The 17288-nt window shown below is 37.7% G+C and overlaps 1 protein-coding gene across 3 annotated transcripts in view; it reads right to left on the bottom strand.

Moving 5' to 3' along the window:
* Window positions 1–17288, bottom strand: part of cdk16 (cyclin dependent kinase 16) — a 33241-nt gene that overhangs the window by 1019 nt on the left and 14934 nt on the right. The window contains exons 7-17 of one of the 3 annotated variants that reach the window (XM_079897191.1): window positions 16675–16789; window positions 16006–16100; window positions 13506–13568; window positions 13269–13392; window positions 12826–12946; window positions 12284–12381; window positions 12056–12161; window positions 11901–11943; window positions 10594–10684; window positions 10184–10261; window positions 2443–4239 (exon numbers count right to left, since the gene is read on the bottom strand). In XM_079897191.1, coding sequence (XP_079753317.1) covers window positions 4202–4239; window positions 10184–10261; window positions 10594–10684; window positions 11901–11943; window positions 12056–12161; window positions 12284–12381; window positions 12826–12946; window positions 13269–13392; window positions 13506–13568; window positions 16006–16100; window positions 16675–16789 — 972 coding nt within the window. In that variant the 3' untranslated portion in view covers window positions 2443–4201. Of the gene's footprint in view, window positions 1–2442; window positions 4240–10183; window positions 10262–10593; window positions 10685–11900; window positions 11944–12055; window positions 12162–12283; window positions 12382–12825; window positions 12947–13268; window positions 13393–13505; window positions 13569–16005; window positions 16101–16674; window positions 16790–17288 lie in introns of those variants that run through there. The other 2 variants (XM_079897193.1, XM_079897192.1) reach the window with 2 other exon arrangements.

The following is a 17288-nucleotide window of genomic DNA, read 5'->3' on the forward strand; positions in this document are numbered from 1 at the left end:
GGTCATATTTCATAGTGGAATCAGTTCGGTGCCATTTCTCTTGGTTATTTGATTTATCGACTATTCACAATGCAAACAAACTTTTCATATCTGTATTTTATTTTATTTTTCACTGAATCTGAAAGGCACATTTCAAAGTTGCTCCAAAACCAAGTTTGTTTATACCTTTTGGATTTGCATATACATTTTATAGAAGTGCCAGAACACACAAAAACTCGTGCATATACTAGTCAATATTAAGCCATCTTTATTTGTGAAAAATGAATGTGTCCAAATATGGGTGATATACAAGTTGAGATTTTTATAGTTTGTTTGTTGGGTTTTCAGGCTATTTTAAAATAAATCCACAAGCTGACAAAGGGCTTGTTAGAGCGAGTGACCTGTTGTGTCACTAGTTGTCATTTATGTACTAATCAATATTATAAGCTTTTTCAAAAGGTACTGTTGTGGCTGATCTGATAATGTGTGGATTTGTTTAAGTATATATTGGGAATTATTTTCAATATGTAATGAACATACAAACAATGTATGAATTAGTGCTGTCAAATCGACTGACCACATTTAACAAAGGTTTGCAAGTGTGTATGCAATTAATCGTGGTTAATCGATTTGACAGCACTAATATGAATATTATTACATTTAAATACGAGTTACAAAAAGTAAAACAAAATTGAAGTTTTGACATTGATTATATTGCCAGCAAAAATGATTCACATTTGTTCTGCTCAACCTGAATGTTTTACAGCTTGTTTGTGCCAATGTTCTCCATCTACGTCTTGCTTTAATAATTGACAGAATTGGTTGCAAATGAGCATTCATACAAGCAACATGAAGAAACAGTCAGTCATTGTTGTGTAGTGTAATTATTGGTAAAGGTTTTCCATTTCAACATACTTCTGAACCACATATTCTAGTGTGAAAAGATCTGACTATTGCAATAAAGAAGTCAAAGATTAAAAAGAACAGATGGAAGAAGAGGAGTTTTCAACAATGCATCAAACAATTGTTATTTGTGGTTAACATCTCTAGACTCAAACGAGTGACCACTCATATACGCAAACTTATTTCCTTACTGTCAATCAGAAAATATACTATGGCTATCTGAGAGGATTTCCTGCATTAGATATCCTTGAGATGTGAAATGTGCATTAACAGTGAGTATTGCTTAATGTGTTTGTTTAAACTGCTTTTAACATATTTATATAACAGCAGACCTCATTGCTCCCTTCATGCCTTCACACATGGACAAACGCCAACTGGAGAAGAGCAGTAAAATGGCTAAAAATCCACAAACTTTGGGCTCTTTTAGTGTATACAATTGCAAAATAAAAAAGCTAAAGCAAATAATACTGTACTGATCAATTATCAAGTTTTGTTTAGCATAAAATGCCCGTTCAAAAAGGTTGAGTTGTACAAAAGAAACATACTGAAAACCGTATGAAGTCCATATTGGCTCAAAGTGTCTCCATGTATAAAAGCATTTCACCTGCAATCATATCAAAACCTCCCTTATTCGATTCCTCACACAATGGGCAATAAAACAGCCTTGAGTTTTTGCATGACAATTTCTGGCATTGTTCGCTTTTTGTATATTTAACAACATGCAAATGCTTACCGAAAATCAGTATCAAATTCTTTTCAAATCAAGAAGGTTTTGGTATTTAAAAAAAAAAAAAAAGTTATTGCGTAAAATTAGCAATTATTGCGCAGTAATGAACAGTTGGCTTCCTCTCAACCACATTTATCCACTGAAGCCCTTTCACCGCAATCCAGATGAAAGCTTTATGAGCCGTTGTAATCCTTATGAACTAACAAACATCGAAACCAAATATCTACAACCACATGAGTCTCCTATGGTAGTAACGTCTGGTTACTACTTGTTCTTTAAAAAAAAAAAGAGAGAGAAAGAGAACATAATGAACAACGTCATCAATGATAAGTATAACAAAAATGATATTTTTCTTTGCTTTAAAAATTATACATTATTAGGAGGATCTTCTCATTGCACTCTCTACACCTCTGATCTTCAAAAACATTCTAAGGCTATTTACAAAGTACCACAGTCTTCAACTTTACAACACTGCCATGCAAGTCTGCATTCCCCTCTCTCTCACACACACACACACTGTATGCAGCACAGGTATTCACAGGTCATCTCCAGCAGGAGGAAGGGAAGTCACAATCTATCACCAGACCAAACTTTTTGGGATTGCTTGAATTCATTTTTAAAAAATTATATATTTACTAAAATATCATAACTTAATATCAAGTCTAAAACACCTCTGCATTCAGCTCTAATGGGGTGAATCTTGCAACAACAACAAAATCCAGTCTCATTTCACACTAAAATAGAAAAAATAAAACAAGACATTATATTTTGCATTAAAAAAATGAAGCTTCTTATTTAGGAACTGTTTTTTCCATGGTGACATTATTTTTTTTAGACATTTATTATTATTATTTGACAATTAAGCACATTTCCACTCTAATTACTGTAATGCGCCTGGAAGTTTGTCATTCTCTTAATACAGTAAATTACAGTAAAAAGTAGCTGTGAAATGATGTACATCAGCAAAGACGGTATAACAAATACTACCATATATATATATAGATATATGCTTTTAAAAAAATACAATATATTAAATACGCTGTATAAAAAGGTTGCAATTTAAATTATATTCTCACTGTAAAGGAATACGAATTTGGGGATTCATTGGTAGTGAAAATAATGTCACAATGCAAAACAAAACAAAAAAAATATGAATGGTCCTAAAAATAGGCTGAGCAAAATAAAATGTATTATTTCTCTCTCTTTTGGTGTAAAATATGACCTGGACTTTTTCCCCTCCAGAGATTCACCCAATAATCACATTTGTGGGACTGCAGAAATCGCAGACATTGTGCAGAGAGGCCCTGATTCGTACATGCCAGGGGACGGTAGTGTTTTAAATTTGCGGTGTGTCACGCGACACCAATGCGCTCTAAAACCTGCGGAGTATGAACAACCGGGGCGAGACGCGGAACTTTATCCACCGCACTCAGCTGTTCTGCAGAGTGACAGAAACCTGAGCCCGATACAAGTCGACCGCTTCTCCGCATGCGCCCGGGCATCCCCCAGAGTTCTCATCACCCTGACTGAACCGACGGAGAATTGAGCTTGGGTTTCAACTAGTGACAGCCCAAAGAGCCGCGGTAATGGAAGAGTTATCAACAAGGCCTGAACTAGGCATCCGGAGGAAATGCGTCGGGACTATCCGAGGCTTTCCTTAATGCAACACAAACATAAGTTGCTTCGCACAAACAATTTGTCCTTGACACAGTGCAGCTGATCGAGGGTTCACTTGAACATGATGATGGAAGTGGAAGCTCAATGCAAGTCAAACCAAGAGGGAAAGAAAGACGGCATGTGGGTCTTTGGTGAAACCGTATTCTAGATTATCAAACTGTATTGCATGGCAAAAAAAACAAACATGTAAACAACAACTTAAAAGTGAAATGATTATGCAAACAAAAGCAAAAGTTGACAGTCAAGTCATCAATGTTCTGATGAATACAAAAATGAATGCATCAATTAAGGTTGACGATGATGATGATGTTGATGATGATTGGAGAACCACTGTGTTGGCATAGTACTAAATGTTCTTTGGATGGGAGGGCTGATGACACTAATGAAGAGGACTATTATTCTGGAAGACTAGAGAAACTTGGCTTCTTCTTGACAGATATTAACAGCATTCATGACACGGTCCTTCATAAACTGGCCTTCCTTTTACATTACAATTGAGAAGTATTGCAAATAAAACAGGTTGATTTGTTTCAGTCAAAGGATGAAGTCTATGCACTCAAGCAGGTCATCCAATAACATTCTGCGTCTGATTGGTAGATTACAGCGGCTGGATTGACGCAACCACGTCGTGAAGGTACAGCAAACAGGAAGAACATGTTTGTAATGTGTACAGGGAAGGGGGGAGTGCATCATTATTTGAGACAAAGAAAACAAGTACACAAACCAACATCCTCAGCCTTTCCATGTAAACAACTACAGTGACCCCTTCTAAACACATATTGCCACAGGACTAGCGAATGACTCGGACGGAGAAATGAAAAACAGATATCCCTTCATCTTCACGACAGGAAACGTCTCAACGCGTCCTCTCTGTGTATCGTCCGTCGTCCCCATCCCGAGTCGCCCCACGTGCCCTCAGAAGAGCAGACTCTGCCGTTGAGATATGCTGTTGACTGGAGAAAAAGAAGAGGAGGAGGACGTTTAGGCTTCATAGTGGCTGAATGGTGCATGCAACATTGAGCAGGATAAAACCAAATGCACTCGTAAGGACCGTCAGAGGGTATAAAGGATCACAAGAGGGACGGAGAGAGAAAAGCAGCGCTCGCTTCATTTAGAGAACTGGGCATGAGAGTAGGCGAGCTTACCAAACCCAAACACATGTCAACGTGCACCCAAACACACAGCCTGCCACCCACACATGCTCAGTCGAAAGCTCTAGAGAAGCCTGGGCTGTTTTCTTGTTTGGTGAGGAAAGATGGGTATTCACACAGCAAGCTCCTCACCTCTGGTTTTACATTATGCTTTCTCTGTGAAGGTGATGTACATTCAAACTCATGTCCAATGCACTCCACGCATTAGTCTTAAAGTACGATCAGTTTAAGACCAGCCAAATTAAACTCACTGAGAAATTATTTCTCAAATCACTGTATTTCCCTGACTGGCTCTGCTTTACTGTTCGTAAATGTTGTAGACAGACAGGAGAGTGTTTTCAGTCCATCTTATGAAAGAATGAATAAACTATTAATCTAATGAATCATAGCTAACCTTGCTGGATAGCTAACATCACCTCACTAGCCTCAAAGACTCACCACAACCCTGCTGGCCGACTTCTCTGAATGGTGGATCTTGTTTAAGGATAGTGGGTACTGGGTAGAGTATTAGTTTACTGCAAGTTGGGTAATAGAAATATATTAAAAATGTAAGGCTTATGACTTCTGCTTAAATTATTGAGTATTTAAAATAACTGTTGAATAATCAATTCTGATTGGTTGATCTAGTTTCATGCCTTTCATGTACTCATCTTTTACAAACTCAAATCAATGTGTCTATTAATTTATTTGGTAAGCAGCCATTTAATAAGCAGGATAACGTACAACCAAATGGTCATTATCACAAAATAAACCATGCTTAACTTTGGTGCTCATAGTACGTCTGTACAATACCATTCAAGTTTGTGCTCAAGATTTCCATTTTCAACTTATTTTTAAAATATATTAAAATAGACAAATGCCATTTTTTTCATGTGATGCAAAGCTGAATTTTCAGCATCATTACTCCAGCCTTCAGTGCCATGATCCTTCAGAAATCATTCTAATACGCTGATCTGCTTAAAAAAAAAACATTTCTTATTATTATCAATGTTGAAAATGTTGTGCTGCTTTTATTTTTAAGGACACAGATTTTTTTTTTTCAGGATTCTTAGATGAATAGAAAGTTCAAAAGCACAGAATTGATATGAAATAGAAATATTTTGTAACATTATAAATGGCTTTACTGTCCCAACACCAGCCTTTGGCATTTCATCAGTGACTAGAACTCTCGGCTCATGGATTAGTATTCATATTTAGAACAGACTTTGTATAAACTCTGTATAAACGTTGAATAATTATAAGCTCTAGTCTGACAGCTTCATCAATTTGTGAACTGAATATATATGAGTTACGAGTGGAGGATGAGTTCAGTTTTTTCTAACTAAATATCACAGGAGAACGGGTCTATGAACACAGATGCTTAATGAGGATGAATGTCTCGTTAAATGTTTCTAAACTGAATCAGGCAAAACCTCAGTACATAAACTGCCAATATTGTTAGATGAAAACATTCTGGTGTCAGGTTATTTTTCATTCAACAATCAATGGGAAAATCGCTCATTTTTCAAATGTTTTAACCATTTGCTGGAAAACCAACATGGCAACCCTGGTTTTGACATGCACATCATGTGTATTGCCAAAATGGACAGTAAAAGTCAGCGCACATTTTACATGTGATGGACTTATCATAGCATACGCAGAAAAGGAAAAAGACAGATGAGAGGGGTTGGTTTCAGCCAATTTAACATATAACAACTACTGTGAGGATGTAGTTAGTACAGTGTTAATGTAAGGCCCTGTTTACACCTGGTATTAAGATGTGTTTTGGTCGATCGGATCACAAGTAGACGAGGGAGACATCTCCTTTAATCAATCTCCTTTGTCCACTTTCAACCACTTTTATCCTGATTTCTTCAAGGGAGGGGTCTATGGGTAAATGTATGGGCTTTATCAGATCTTTGGATCTAATGGAAAAAAAATCAGCTTGAACAATTTACATATGAGCGTGCCCCGAAACAATGGAAAAACATACGGAGAGCATCAGCTTTTGTTTCTGCTCTGACAGCCGCAAGACCAGCCGAACGATGTGAGTGTGTGTTAGAAAGCAGGAATAGTGAGAGAACATTTTGCTTGGTACATCTTCAAACCAAACTTGGGTCTCCAGCCGATAAAAGTTTAAATCTCGTCTGGCTAGCGCGCTTCTTACAATGTTTTTGACGCTTTAGGTCAGTCAGTAAGCCGAGAGAAGAAGTTTTTTTGCAGCTGTTCGAACACATTTGACCACATGAGCGTCTACACTAAGAAAGTAATCTGATCTAAAGCGTTTTCGACAACCTCTGGAAGTGGTTGAAAGTGGACAAGCTCAAAATATTTCAGACCCCGTTTACACCTGTATTTAGCGTCGTCCACTTGTGATCCGATCGACCAAAACGCATCTTAAACAGGGCCTAAGTGTCAATGTATTGATGTGATCTGCTGGTGCAACATATTGCCTGAATGTCCTCATTTAATTTTGTGATGCATGTGACAGATGCTCCTAATAATGATTTAAACGGATTTATTTTTAATTACCACAAGCTGTGCATGAGTCCATGACATCTTCAAACCTACCTATGTCTATGTACTCTGTTCAGAGAGAAAATGTCTTTTTAAAATATGAGGAGTGATAAAGATGTTATGTAATTCCTGTGGGGTACAACTGGACAGTACAGATGAACAGGAAACTCAAGGGAAAAAATGCGGTTTTGGTGTTTGTGTCCTCCTGCCTTGAGAGGAGGGCGACAAATATGTACCTAAGGTATGCCGGAACCTTAGACATCTTTGCAAAAGCTCTGGAGTGCAGTGAAGCAAGAAAAAAAAAACACACACATCAAAGCACATACAAATAGGCAGGGGGAGAGAAAAGACAGAAAGACCGTGGGAAAAACAGAGCAGAAAACAGAGTTAGCACTGAATGAGCTGCATAATACACGGAGCTTAACAAGAACTTACTCCTGAGAATGTATAACGCATCGCTGTCAACATAAATGTGCCTTAATGAGTCTACACGAGAAATAAACGTAGAAATGTTGATGAAGAATAAAGAAAAAGGATGGATGTTGAGAACAGAAAGAGATATCAAGATTCATTTTGGGCCATCACAAGTATAACGGTATATGTGATTGGATCACCTGACATGAATCTTAATTCTAGGTATATAAACAACCCAAAATGAGGCAGTCAGAGATGAAGGATACAGTAATAAAAGGAGAAAGATTGGGGGATATAAAGAGAAAGAGATGGAAAGTGAGGGAAAGTAAACCAGCATCTCTCACTAGAGCAGGATGAGGAGAAAACTATTAGGATAGAGAAGATGAGCAATGCGAGGAGTATTAGAGAGCACAGAAAATGATGAGCATCAGAGTTCATCTCTCATATGATGGATATGAATAAATTCAGGAGGATTATGACTGGGATAATGGTATGGGATTAGTGCGGTCACCCAAGTCATATAAATGATAGGTTCTGCCTCAGAAGAACCGTGTGATGTATATTACGCACTAAAATATAGCAAGAACTGGTTGTTCTTATCTGGGGTGTTTCCTGAACAACGACGTAACTCGCTGCTTAACTACCATAGTACGATGCATCGTTGAAGAAATCAACTAGCTATAGTCACGACTGTTTCCCGAAACTGTATTGTCGCAAAGTGGTCGTTCAACCACGTTGGTTTATGACGTCACGCACGTGGTGGAGTAATAACTTCTTTTAATGAATCTGTTTGAGATCGAATTAACGCTAGATGTTTTGCTATAAATTACAGACATGGCATCTGAGGACTATTTCTCATTTTTCTCAGTTATTTTGCTTTATTTCCAGATTCAATCATAGGCTCGTTCTTACATAGTAGAGCACGTTCGCACATGCGCACTCTTCAAAAACGATGCTTTAAGTCTCTTGACAAACTAAAAGACGTAAATGACATTTGTATGTATTCTAAATAAAAGACACAGGTTGTACTGAATGGCAGCTTGCTTATTTATTTAGTCATGTTATTTATTTAGTCATGTCATGTAAACAAGAAACTGTGCTTCTACCCACAGGTCGAGAGCTGTCGTTCCAACTACACAACTTTGCGATGCTGTTTGCGAATGTTCGTTAGAACGATGTTTCGGGAAACACTGACTCGTTGAACTATGCTGATAACGACGGAACTTGCGAACATAGTTTGCTAACGATGCTTTTGGGAAACGCACCCCAGATTGGCTGGCTTTATGCAATTTCCGAAATCAAGGTACACAGGTTTACACTACTAGCCAAACATCTTTACACATTAAAAGTTAATTAAGGGATTATTATTTCTTAAAACTCATCTTTAATCATCACAATAACAAACCTGCTTTTGCAGTAGAGAGCAATGTAGCCAATCACAGACATGTTTGTTGATCTCTTGTGCGCAGTGGCCAATCGGGGTGTTTAATTTAGTCAGAATCCACTCAGTTTTTTTTTTTTTTCAGTGCACTCGTGAATCCTCTCATTAAACAAAATGTATACCAGATGTAAATAGGAGATTCATTTAGCAGTGTAGACAACTTTATTGATTATAATGGAACCTTGTGAGTTTGCATACTGAGATGAGTGATAGCTTTTTAGTGATTATAAAGGGAGAGGTCTTGGCACGCTTTCTAAGGCTACAAATAATCCATTCAGAATTTGAAACAAAAAAAAATGTCGACATAACAGTAAGTGATATGAATAGCCTTTGGCTTGACTACGCTATCAAACAGCTAATAATGTGTTGCTAATGTTACACAAACCATGTTCCCGTTCAGAAGCTGCCTTCTAAAAATCAGCATCCTAAGAAATCATGAGAGGCAAAGCCCCGCCCCGCACATTGACAGGATTAGTTATATATTTGGCAGAAAACGGTAGAAAACATGCAGTTTCAAACCTCGTTTTTGAGACCGTTTTTAGTACACTGCAGTTTTAAGGAGAAAATACTCAGCAAAGGTGTTGACAGATGAATTTGCCCATGGTTTGCTTTAAAGCATATTAAAAACACCACAGACATAAAAATAACATTAAAAACTTGATTTTCACCACTCTTTAAACTGAATTTACGTTCCTTGTGACCATAAAAATAAGTATGAATCTAAAGGCTTCTGCTTAAATGCAAAGCAGATCTTCTGCTGAACACGATTTTGTAGAATGTTGATAACCAAAGAGTTTCAGTTCTCATTGACTTCAATGTATTTTTGTTCATACAATGGAAGTCAATGTGAACCGAAACTGTTTAGTTACCAACATTCTTCAAAATATCTTCTTTTGTGTTCAGCAGATGAAAAAGTCATACAGGTTTGGAACGACATGAGGGTAAGAAAGAGACAGAATTTACATTTTTGGGTGAATTATCCCTTTAACGATTTCCATTATCGATTCTTATATTTAGATTAGTGGTGCAGGAAACAGTCAGAATATTTCTTCGGCATAAGAATGCAGATGTTCAAGAACCATTACCAAAATCATTCATTAAATATTGGCTTTTGATTCCCAACCCAATTGTCTGATTTCAGATCTGTTCACACAAAAACATAGTTGGTCACTTTACAGCCCTTTCCTGTCTTCCTGTATGAAGATGTAAGTTGAATGTCGGCCAGATTTTCACAAGACTATAAAAATTCTGACAGCTTGAGAGTAACTGACAGTTTGAGAGTAATGCCAGTTGTCGTGCTGCCGTACACAAAGAGGTCACAAACACACACAGTACACTGATGAAACTATCATCATGATTCATCATTCATCGGCCAGCGGTGCTCTGTGGTTTTACCTGATTCTGACAGAGAGTTCGTCCTCATTCCTGGCTCCTTCTCCAGCTGAATTTCTTGAAGTGCAAATATTGATGTAGCTGAGAGGGAGAAATTCAACAATTAAATTTAATACGCTGAACTGAAACAAGTGCTGAGATATAACGTTAAGGGTCAGAGTAAGCTTATTTCCACAGACTCACTTGATTCAGTGCAAATACAGAACAGCTCATACCGGCTCGGTGGAATTAAATGTCTTTTGAACTTAAGTGTGTGTATGTGTGAGACTTCTGTCTGACACTTTAATATTTCTATCTGTCAGTGTGAGGCGTGTGATCGCGCATGCATCTGTTATCTGGCACCATCATAAATCTCCTCTGTGGTAGGAGATATGTGTGCGTGTGTATGTGTGTGTGTGTACACGTGAACTCACTGTCTGGCAGTGTGATAGTTCTCTCTCCCAGGCAGTGGAAGTACGGGTGTCTCATGGCTTCCTCTGCTGCGATCCGTTTCTTGCCCTCAAACTGAAACACAGTCCAATGTTAATAACTAATAACATTTCACAAAATTACTGTTTTTACTTAATCAATGCAGCCTTGGTGAGTATAAGAGACATCTTTCAAAAACATTCCACAATGTCAAACTTTTGAACAGTAGTGTATAAGGCAAGCTAACAAAATACACATTTTTTTCAGAAGTCAACCTAAAATGGCATTTAGTTTAAATTTAAATGTCTTTTAAATGTGGTTACATTTTCTTTGAACGTAATGTGTTTGTTTATTATTTGGAAGAATATTGTGTGTTAAATTATTGTATGTTAAAATGTATATTTATGTAAATGTATATATTTTTATGTTTTGTTTATTAGTATGTTACTGTAGAGTTGTTTTTGTGTTTATATATATATATTTTTTTTAAACTAATAATTTTTCTTCCATAAAAAAAGAAAATAGAAAAACTGATTTGATTTTATTCCTCAGGAATTGATTGAATTATCAGTCGTGGGCGTTCTATATCACATATAGACCCGAACTTGAGTTTGCACAGCATTGATCTGCGCCTTAATCATCGTTTTTGAGGAGGCTTTTCTGACTGGGAAAGAGAGTTGACCCTCAAGAACATCTCAATACATCCCAATACTTTTCAAATCTATTCATATTTCAGGCAATCTTTAGTACACTAACGTTAACCAGCATTGAATTGTGCACTGAATATTACAACAGTAGCCTAAAACAATGAGTTAAAAGCTATTTGATAATGCTATGAAATAGACTATGAAAAGTTGTTTCAAGCAGATCAAATAACTGTTATAATGAAAAACAACGTTTTTTTTGTGTGTGTGGAATAGCACATGCAGAAGAATCATGCACAATAAAAATTAAAAATTAAGTAAATTTTGATTGTAATGATGAATTGATGATAATTGGTAAACAAGAGCTGCATTCGTTTTTAGTAGAGAATGTACGTTCAGATTGCTAAACTCTGTCAAGAGAACAGCCATATAATAAAAGTGTCATTATTAAAAATACTTTATCTTATATGTAACCAGCTTAATGAGGATATTCTATTGTAAAGCAATGCAGTCGTAGGGGTGATTTCTAGAAACATGCAAACACTGTGGTTCAAACACAAGCATCCTGACCAAACTAACATAGCAACATTGGCTCATCTAATGGGGCGAGTTTGAGGTGGGACCATCCTCACCTTCTATACATTTCTATTTTAATAAATGCAAATCACCTGCAGCAGTTTCGACAGAAGATCAACTCCATCATTGTCCAATCTGCAAGAGAGTAATTGCAACTTCAATAAATGACCTCCGACAGTGTCATTTGTTTTTACAACAGGAGCGGTGATCGTTTCAGGCATCAGGCCCAGAGGACAGCTGTTGTTACCGTGGAGTGTGGTTGTGGAGACAGTCAGGACGGTATCGGGGGTAGTTATAGGAGATGAATTCCTCATTAGAGGTTATTCCAGGCCAGGTCTCCTCTGTGGGCGTACCTGTTTAAAGACGCAGGAGGATTTATAAATATCACAGTGACACGCACAAAGACAAACTGTCAGATCTAGAGCCAGAAAGAGCAGAGTGAGAGAATAGGACAGAGTGGGAGAGAGAGAAGTACCGAGCAGTTTGAAGATAAAGTGCAGCTCCTCCTCCACCGTGGAGCCCGGGAACAAGGGTCGACCTGTAGACATCTCGTAGAAGATACAGCCAACACCCCTTCAAAGAGAGACATTAAAAATCAATTTAAGTTCACCTTTACAGAAGATATGACATAAGAGTGCACGTTGATTTTACCACGGTAAAACAGAGAGCCTCATTAACAGTGTTTCCTGCACTGCTATTTCAATCTACAACACCATGGTAAAGAAATCATTTTAACCAAAGTGTGTATTTGCAACCTGAACTGAACTGAACTGAATTGAACTGAAAAACGATATATATTTTAGTGTTATTTTTTTAAATAATTTATATACCATCACAGTATTTATTAATGAAATGAAAAATGAAAATATAAAACAGAAACATAAATGAATAAAAATGACAAAAGCACATTACAAAAATACTAAAACAAAATATTAATAAATACTATAATAGCATATAAATACCACCAAAAATAATTGATAACACAAATAAAGTATAAACCATCAGTTGGATGCTCACCACATGTCAATCTGAGTGGAATAATCTGTGCTGCCCAATAGGATGTCGGGGGGGCGGTACCAGAGGGTCACCACCTCATTGGAGTAGGTCTTGGTGGGAATCGACTTTGCTCGTGCCAGACCTGAAGACCAAACAAAAAACAAATTTAAAAGTGCTTTGACCAGATTCAGCAAGCTTTCTAGAGCTTTACAAGATCAGCTCCACTTAAATCCTACCAGACGTTTAGTACACTACATGCTTTTAGCCAAAGGAACTTTACATTTACAGTACAATGATTACAGAGACAATGCAACTAGAGCAACCTGAGGTTAAGTGTTTGGAGTTGGTAAGTGGGCAGCTGGTTTTTTATTAACCACTAGGCTACACCACCCACAGAACACAAACCATGAAAAAACAGTGAGAGCAAGAATGAGTTAATTAAACCGGGTATGCATGTTACAGACCAAAGTCAGCCAGCTTTAGCTCCCCACGGTCGTTGATCAGGAGATTTTGGGGCTTGAGGTCTCGGTGAAGGACTTTACGTCTGTGACAGTAGTTCAGACCTCGCAACAGCTGAAACAGGAAGAGCTGAGAGGGGAAAAACACACACAGGTGAATGAATAAGTACACCATCTCTGATTGCCATGTGCAGCACAACAATTATGAGAAAAAGAAATGAAAGATATTTGTCAAAGTTTTACCTTGACATTGTGCATATGAATGCTGTTTCCACAATCATCTAGGTACTGTTTCAGGTCTTTATCCTAGGAGACAAAGGAAGATAAAGATTAGATAAATAAGCAAAATGAGTTATATTCATTTCAATCATGACAACTCTCTGAACAGTTTTAGCATTTTATTGAAAATGGCAAGGTAAATGTATTTGGTTTGGCGGACTAGATCTGCTGCTGCTGAGCAAGTATAGACTTGCTAATGTTAATAGATACACAGACACATAACACTGTGAGCATGCAAGATATGCTGCTGCATAAATAGACACATCAATCCAGCAGCAGATCAAGGCAGGTGGAGCTGGGGGAGGTGGAGGGTTTCAGAGAAACTCTTGATAGTGGGCTGCAGGACTAGCTCACACCAAACAATGAACCAGACTATTAAATTGTTGAGCAAGGCTCACATTGGCTGCAGGATCAGCAGAGGCCAATCAGCTTGTGCAATGCGGTAATAGCCGCTTTCCGACCAAGTAGTTCTAGGAACTTAGAACTGTTTAGAAGTGGACAGTTCCTAGAACTAAGAACTACTCTCCCCCAAACTCGGTTTTGCTGTTTGCGTTCGCACTGGCCAAGTGGCCATAGGAACTGGTAGGAGGGGTAAGGGAGTGACGCAAGCACGGTGACTTTTATTTTGACGGCGCGACGGACCTTTATTTTGGCGGCGCTGAGACCGCCAGAGCAAACAATGCTCGCATTCTCTGTGTTTATTTGTTAGCGATCTGTCTAACAGTACTGTTTAATATCTTATCAGATAGAACTGTTATAAAAAGTAGACATTATGTGAAAAAAGGTTATTAGCCTATGCCGTGTGGTTGATGTCCAGTGTTGCTAGCTGGGCAGATAAACATAATCATGTTTGGCTTGGTCCCCTCAAAGTTGCGTTGGATTTTCTCTTCAGCATAATTAAGGTTTAGAGACCCATCTATCACTGTTTTCCATGTTTAAACTTTGTATAGTTAGTTTATGGAGTAAATATACAGGCTATAATCTGTGTGTTTACATTCTAGCTGTTTTAAAAATGGCGGGTGCTGGTGTTCCGCGTGCGTTCGGTCAATCAGCGTACACTAACGTCACGGATAGTTCCTATAGTGCTGATTTAGACCCTACTCTGAAGTAGGACCTAAATTAGTTCCTACAAATGGAGTTCCTAGAACTAAAATCATTCCTAGTTCCTGCGGTGCGAACACGCCGACATCCGGGTACTTTAGCCAATAGTTCTAGGAACTGTGAAAAGGTTCCTCCGGTCGGAAAGCGGCTAATGATGTGATTGCATGTAAAGGACCAATCAGCCTGCACTCTTTAGAGTTTAATGACTGAATTTAATACATAGTGAATGTGTGTTAAATGCCTGCTACAGACTGTGCGAATTATGTATGACACTGTATGACATGGATATAATGAACTTGGGTACGAGATGTATGTAGACTGCACGATGATGACACCCATTGAATCGTAAGCTACAAGGCAAGTTAGTACAGAAGAATAAAACGTCATCGGCATGCGCTACTGGTAAACAAATAGAGCAAGATGAATCGCACTTTGGCAATCATGGTTTTTATGTGCACTGAAAAAAAGAGGGGGAAGCAAAAGAAGAGTATATGAATATGGTCATGGCTAGGGAAAAGAGCTAACTTGGTATGCCGGTTTTGCAAATGGAGCTTGAAGCAAGTCGTTTTAAGTTTTAGAGCCATGTCGGGTTGATCAATATGCAATTTCATGTTGCATTTTTATTGGCTAGTCAAGTAGATGTAGGTCGTAGCAGTTAACACACTGTGAGATGATCATGCTAAATATCTGACATTGTCAGAAAATTATCGCAGACTATCTTTGGTCGCAAGACAGTGACAACGGCCATCTTTGAACCTCTCTCACTGTACAACGTAGGACCACCATTTAGGAGCCACGACCACAGAAACCTCCACGATTGGTCATCTTGGTCATCGCACAATGTGTACCGGGAATTAGGGCAGGAAATCCAATTATTTTTTGGCAGCCAAACCCCCAAAAATATTTATTTAATTTAAAAAAATAAAATAATTTAACAACAGTTTTGCATGGTCCTGGTTCATGGTCAGAGTTTAATTACATTTGAATGGTTTTTAAGTGTTATATTCGATTGATTATATTCTAATAGTTTAAGCGTTTTATTCTGATTGGTTTTATTTTTAAATTATTTTAATTTAACATTTTATTATTTAATTATTAGCTTTACATTTATCTGATGTTGTCAATTTAAGATCTTGTTTTTTGCACCACTTAAGCTGAAGAAAAGATATGCCATCATGTATGCACAAGAGTAGCTTGACTGTAGTTGAACTACTTTTAATTATGAGTAGTATGCAGCTTGGCAAGCTACAGTTTCCAAATAGCTTCTCCTACACTGTTGTGTAGATGACTGCATGTGTGAGATCATGAGTACCCTAAATAGTGTACAGAGTGCAGTGAACTACTGCACATGTGAGTGACTCACCAAGTACTCAAACACAAGTGTAAGAGACTTCTGAGTGTGGATGATGTCATGAAGAGTCACAATATTTGCATGTTTCAGGTCCTTCAGCAGAGACACTACGGAGACACAGAGACAGGTTATTCCTCAAACACGTGACCTCTAGTACTTCACATGCCTTTATGAATATTCATTGAAAAAATGACAAGGACAAAACGACAAGCTACACAAAGTTAGTCTGAAGCTGCAAAATATATTTTTTTCCCAAACGAAATCAAACAATTATGCACTTTTGCTACTGTACCTTTAAAACTTTAGTATGTAAATGATATCTGTTATGGTTTGCTAGCCTCAAACAACCTGTTTTTGCAGTTTAATTTTCATTAATGGTCTGGGTGTGCTGGGAAGACGCTTTGAATAAACGTTATACATCGAATAAACGAATAAATAGTACATCAAACTTTATTCGAAAGAGCACAAAAATCCTGCTTTCCATATTATAACCCTTTTAACCACCTGAATGACTTGAACAAAAGCTGTTGATAGTGAATTTATGGATTCACTGGCTAATTTAGAACCTCTCACATATATGAATACAAATGTCTGTCACTGCGCAAGCATGTGGGAAATTTGGGGCAGTAGTTTTCTGATCTAATTTTAGTGTCAATCCACTACGGCATGCTTGTAACTCACCTTCTCTAATGGCAGTGCATGGAGCTCCTTCCTCGTGCTCCAAACGGATCTCCTTCAGAGCCACCAGGTTATCCGTCAACTTACTGCGGCCCTTATATACTGTAGCGTAGGTGCCCTGAGAGAGAAAAAGACAAAACGCAGAGGAACGTGACTATGGTGCTTTAAAATGCTGTTTTGGAATAGAGCTCCTATACAACTGGCTGTGAATTAGGGTTATCATCATTAACGAAAACTATTAATAGATCTGTTAATCATTTAAATACAATTGAAACAAGTAAAGGATAATCCACGGCTAGCTGTGCATTAAACGTTTTTAATGCACGACGTGGAGGCAAAGAACCACCCGACGTGAAGTGTTTAATGCACAGCTAGTCGTGGATTATCCCACTTATACCATGGTAACTTGCCAGCATTGACAACTTAAAGCTGTTATGTTTACTTTGTAGTGCAATATTTGAACTGAAGGGTAAAAATGATGGTTATATTCGTCAGTTATGGTTTGTTAGATGTAGCATTCTGCCCGATTTATATCAGACATGGATAAAGTAGTGCGTAAGATTAACTGTGTTTGAATGAATGAATTATAGCATTTATTTGAGAGAGATAAGCATTAA

This window comes from Squalius cephalus (genome assembly GCF_949319135.1).
Source record: "Squalius cephalus genome assembly, chromosome: 16".
Classification (NCBI taxonomy): domain Eukaryota; kingdom Metazoa; phylum Chordata; class Actinopteri; order Cypriniformes; family Leuciscidae; genus Squalius; species Squalius cephalus.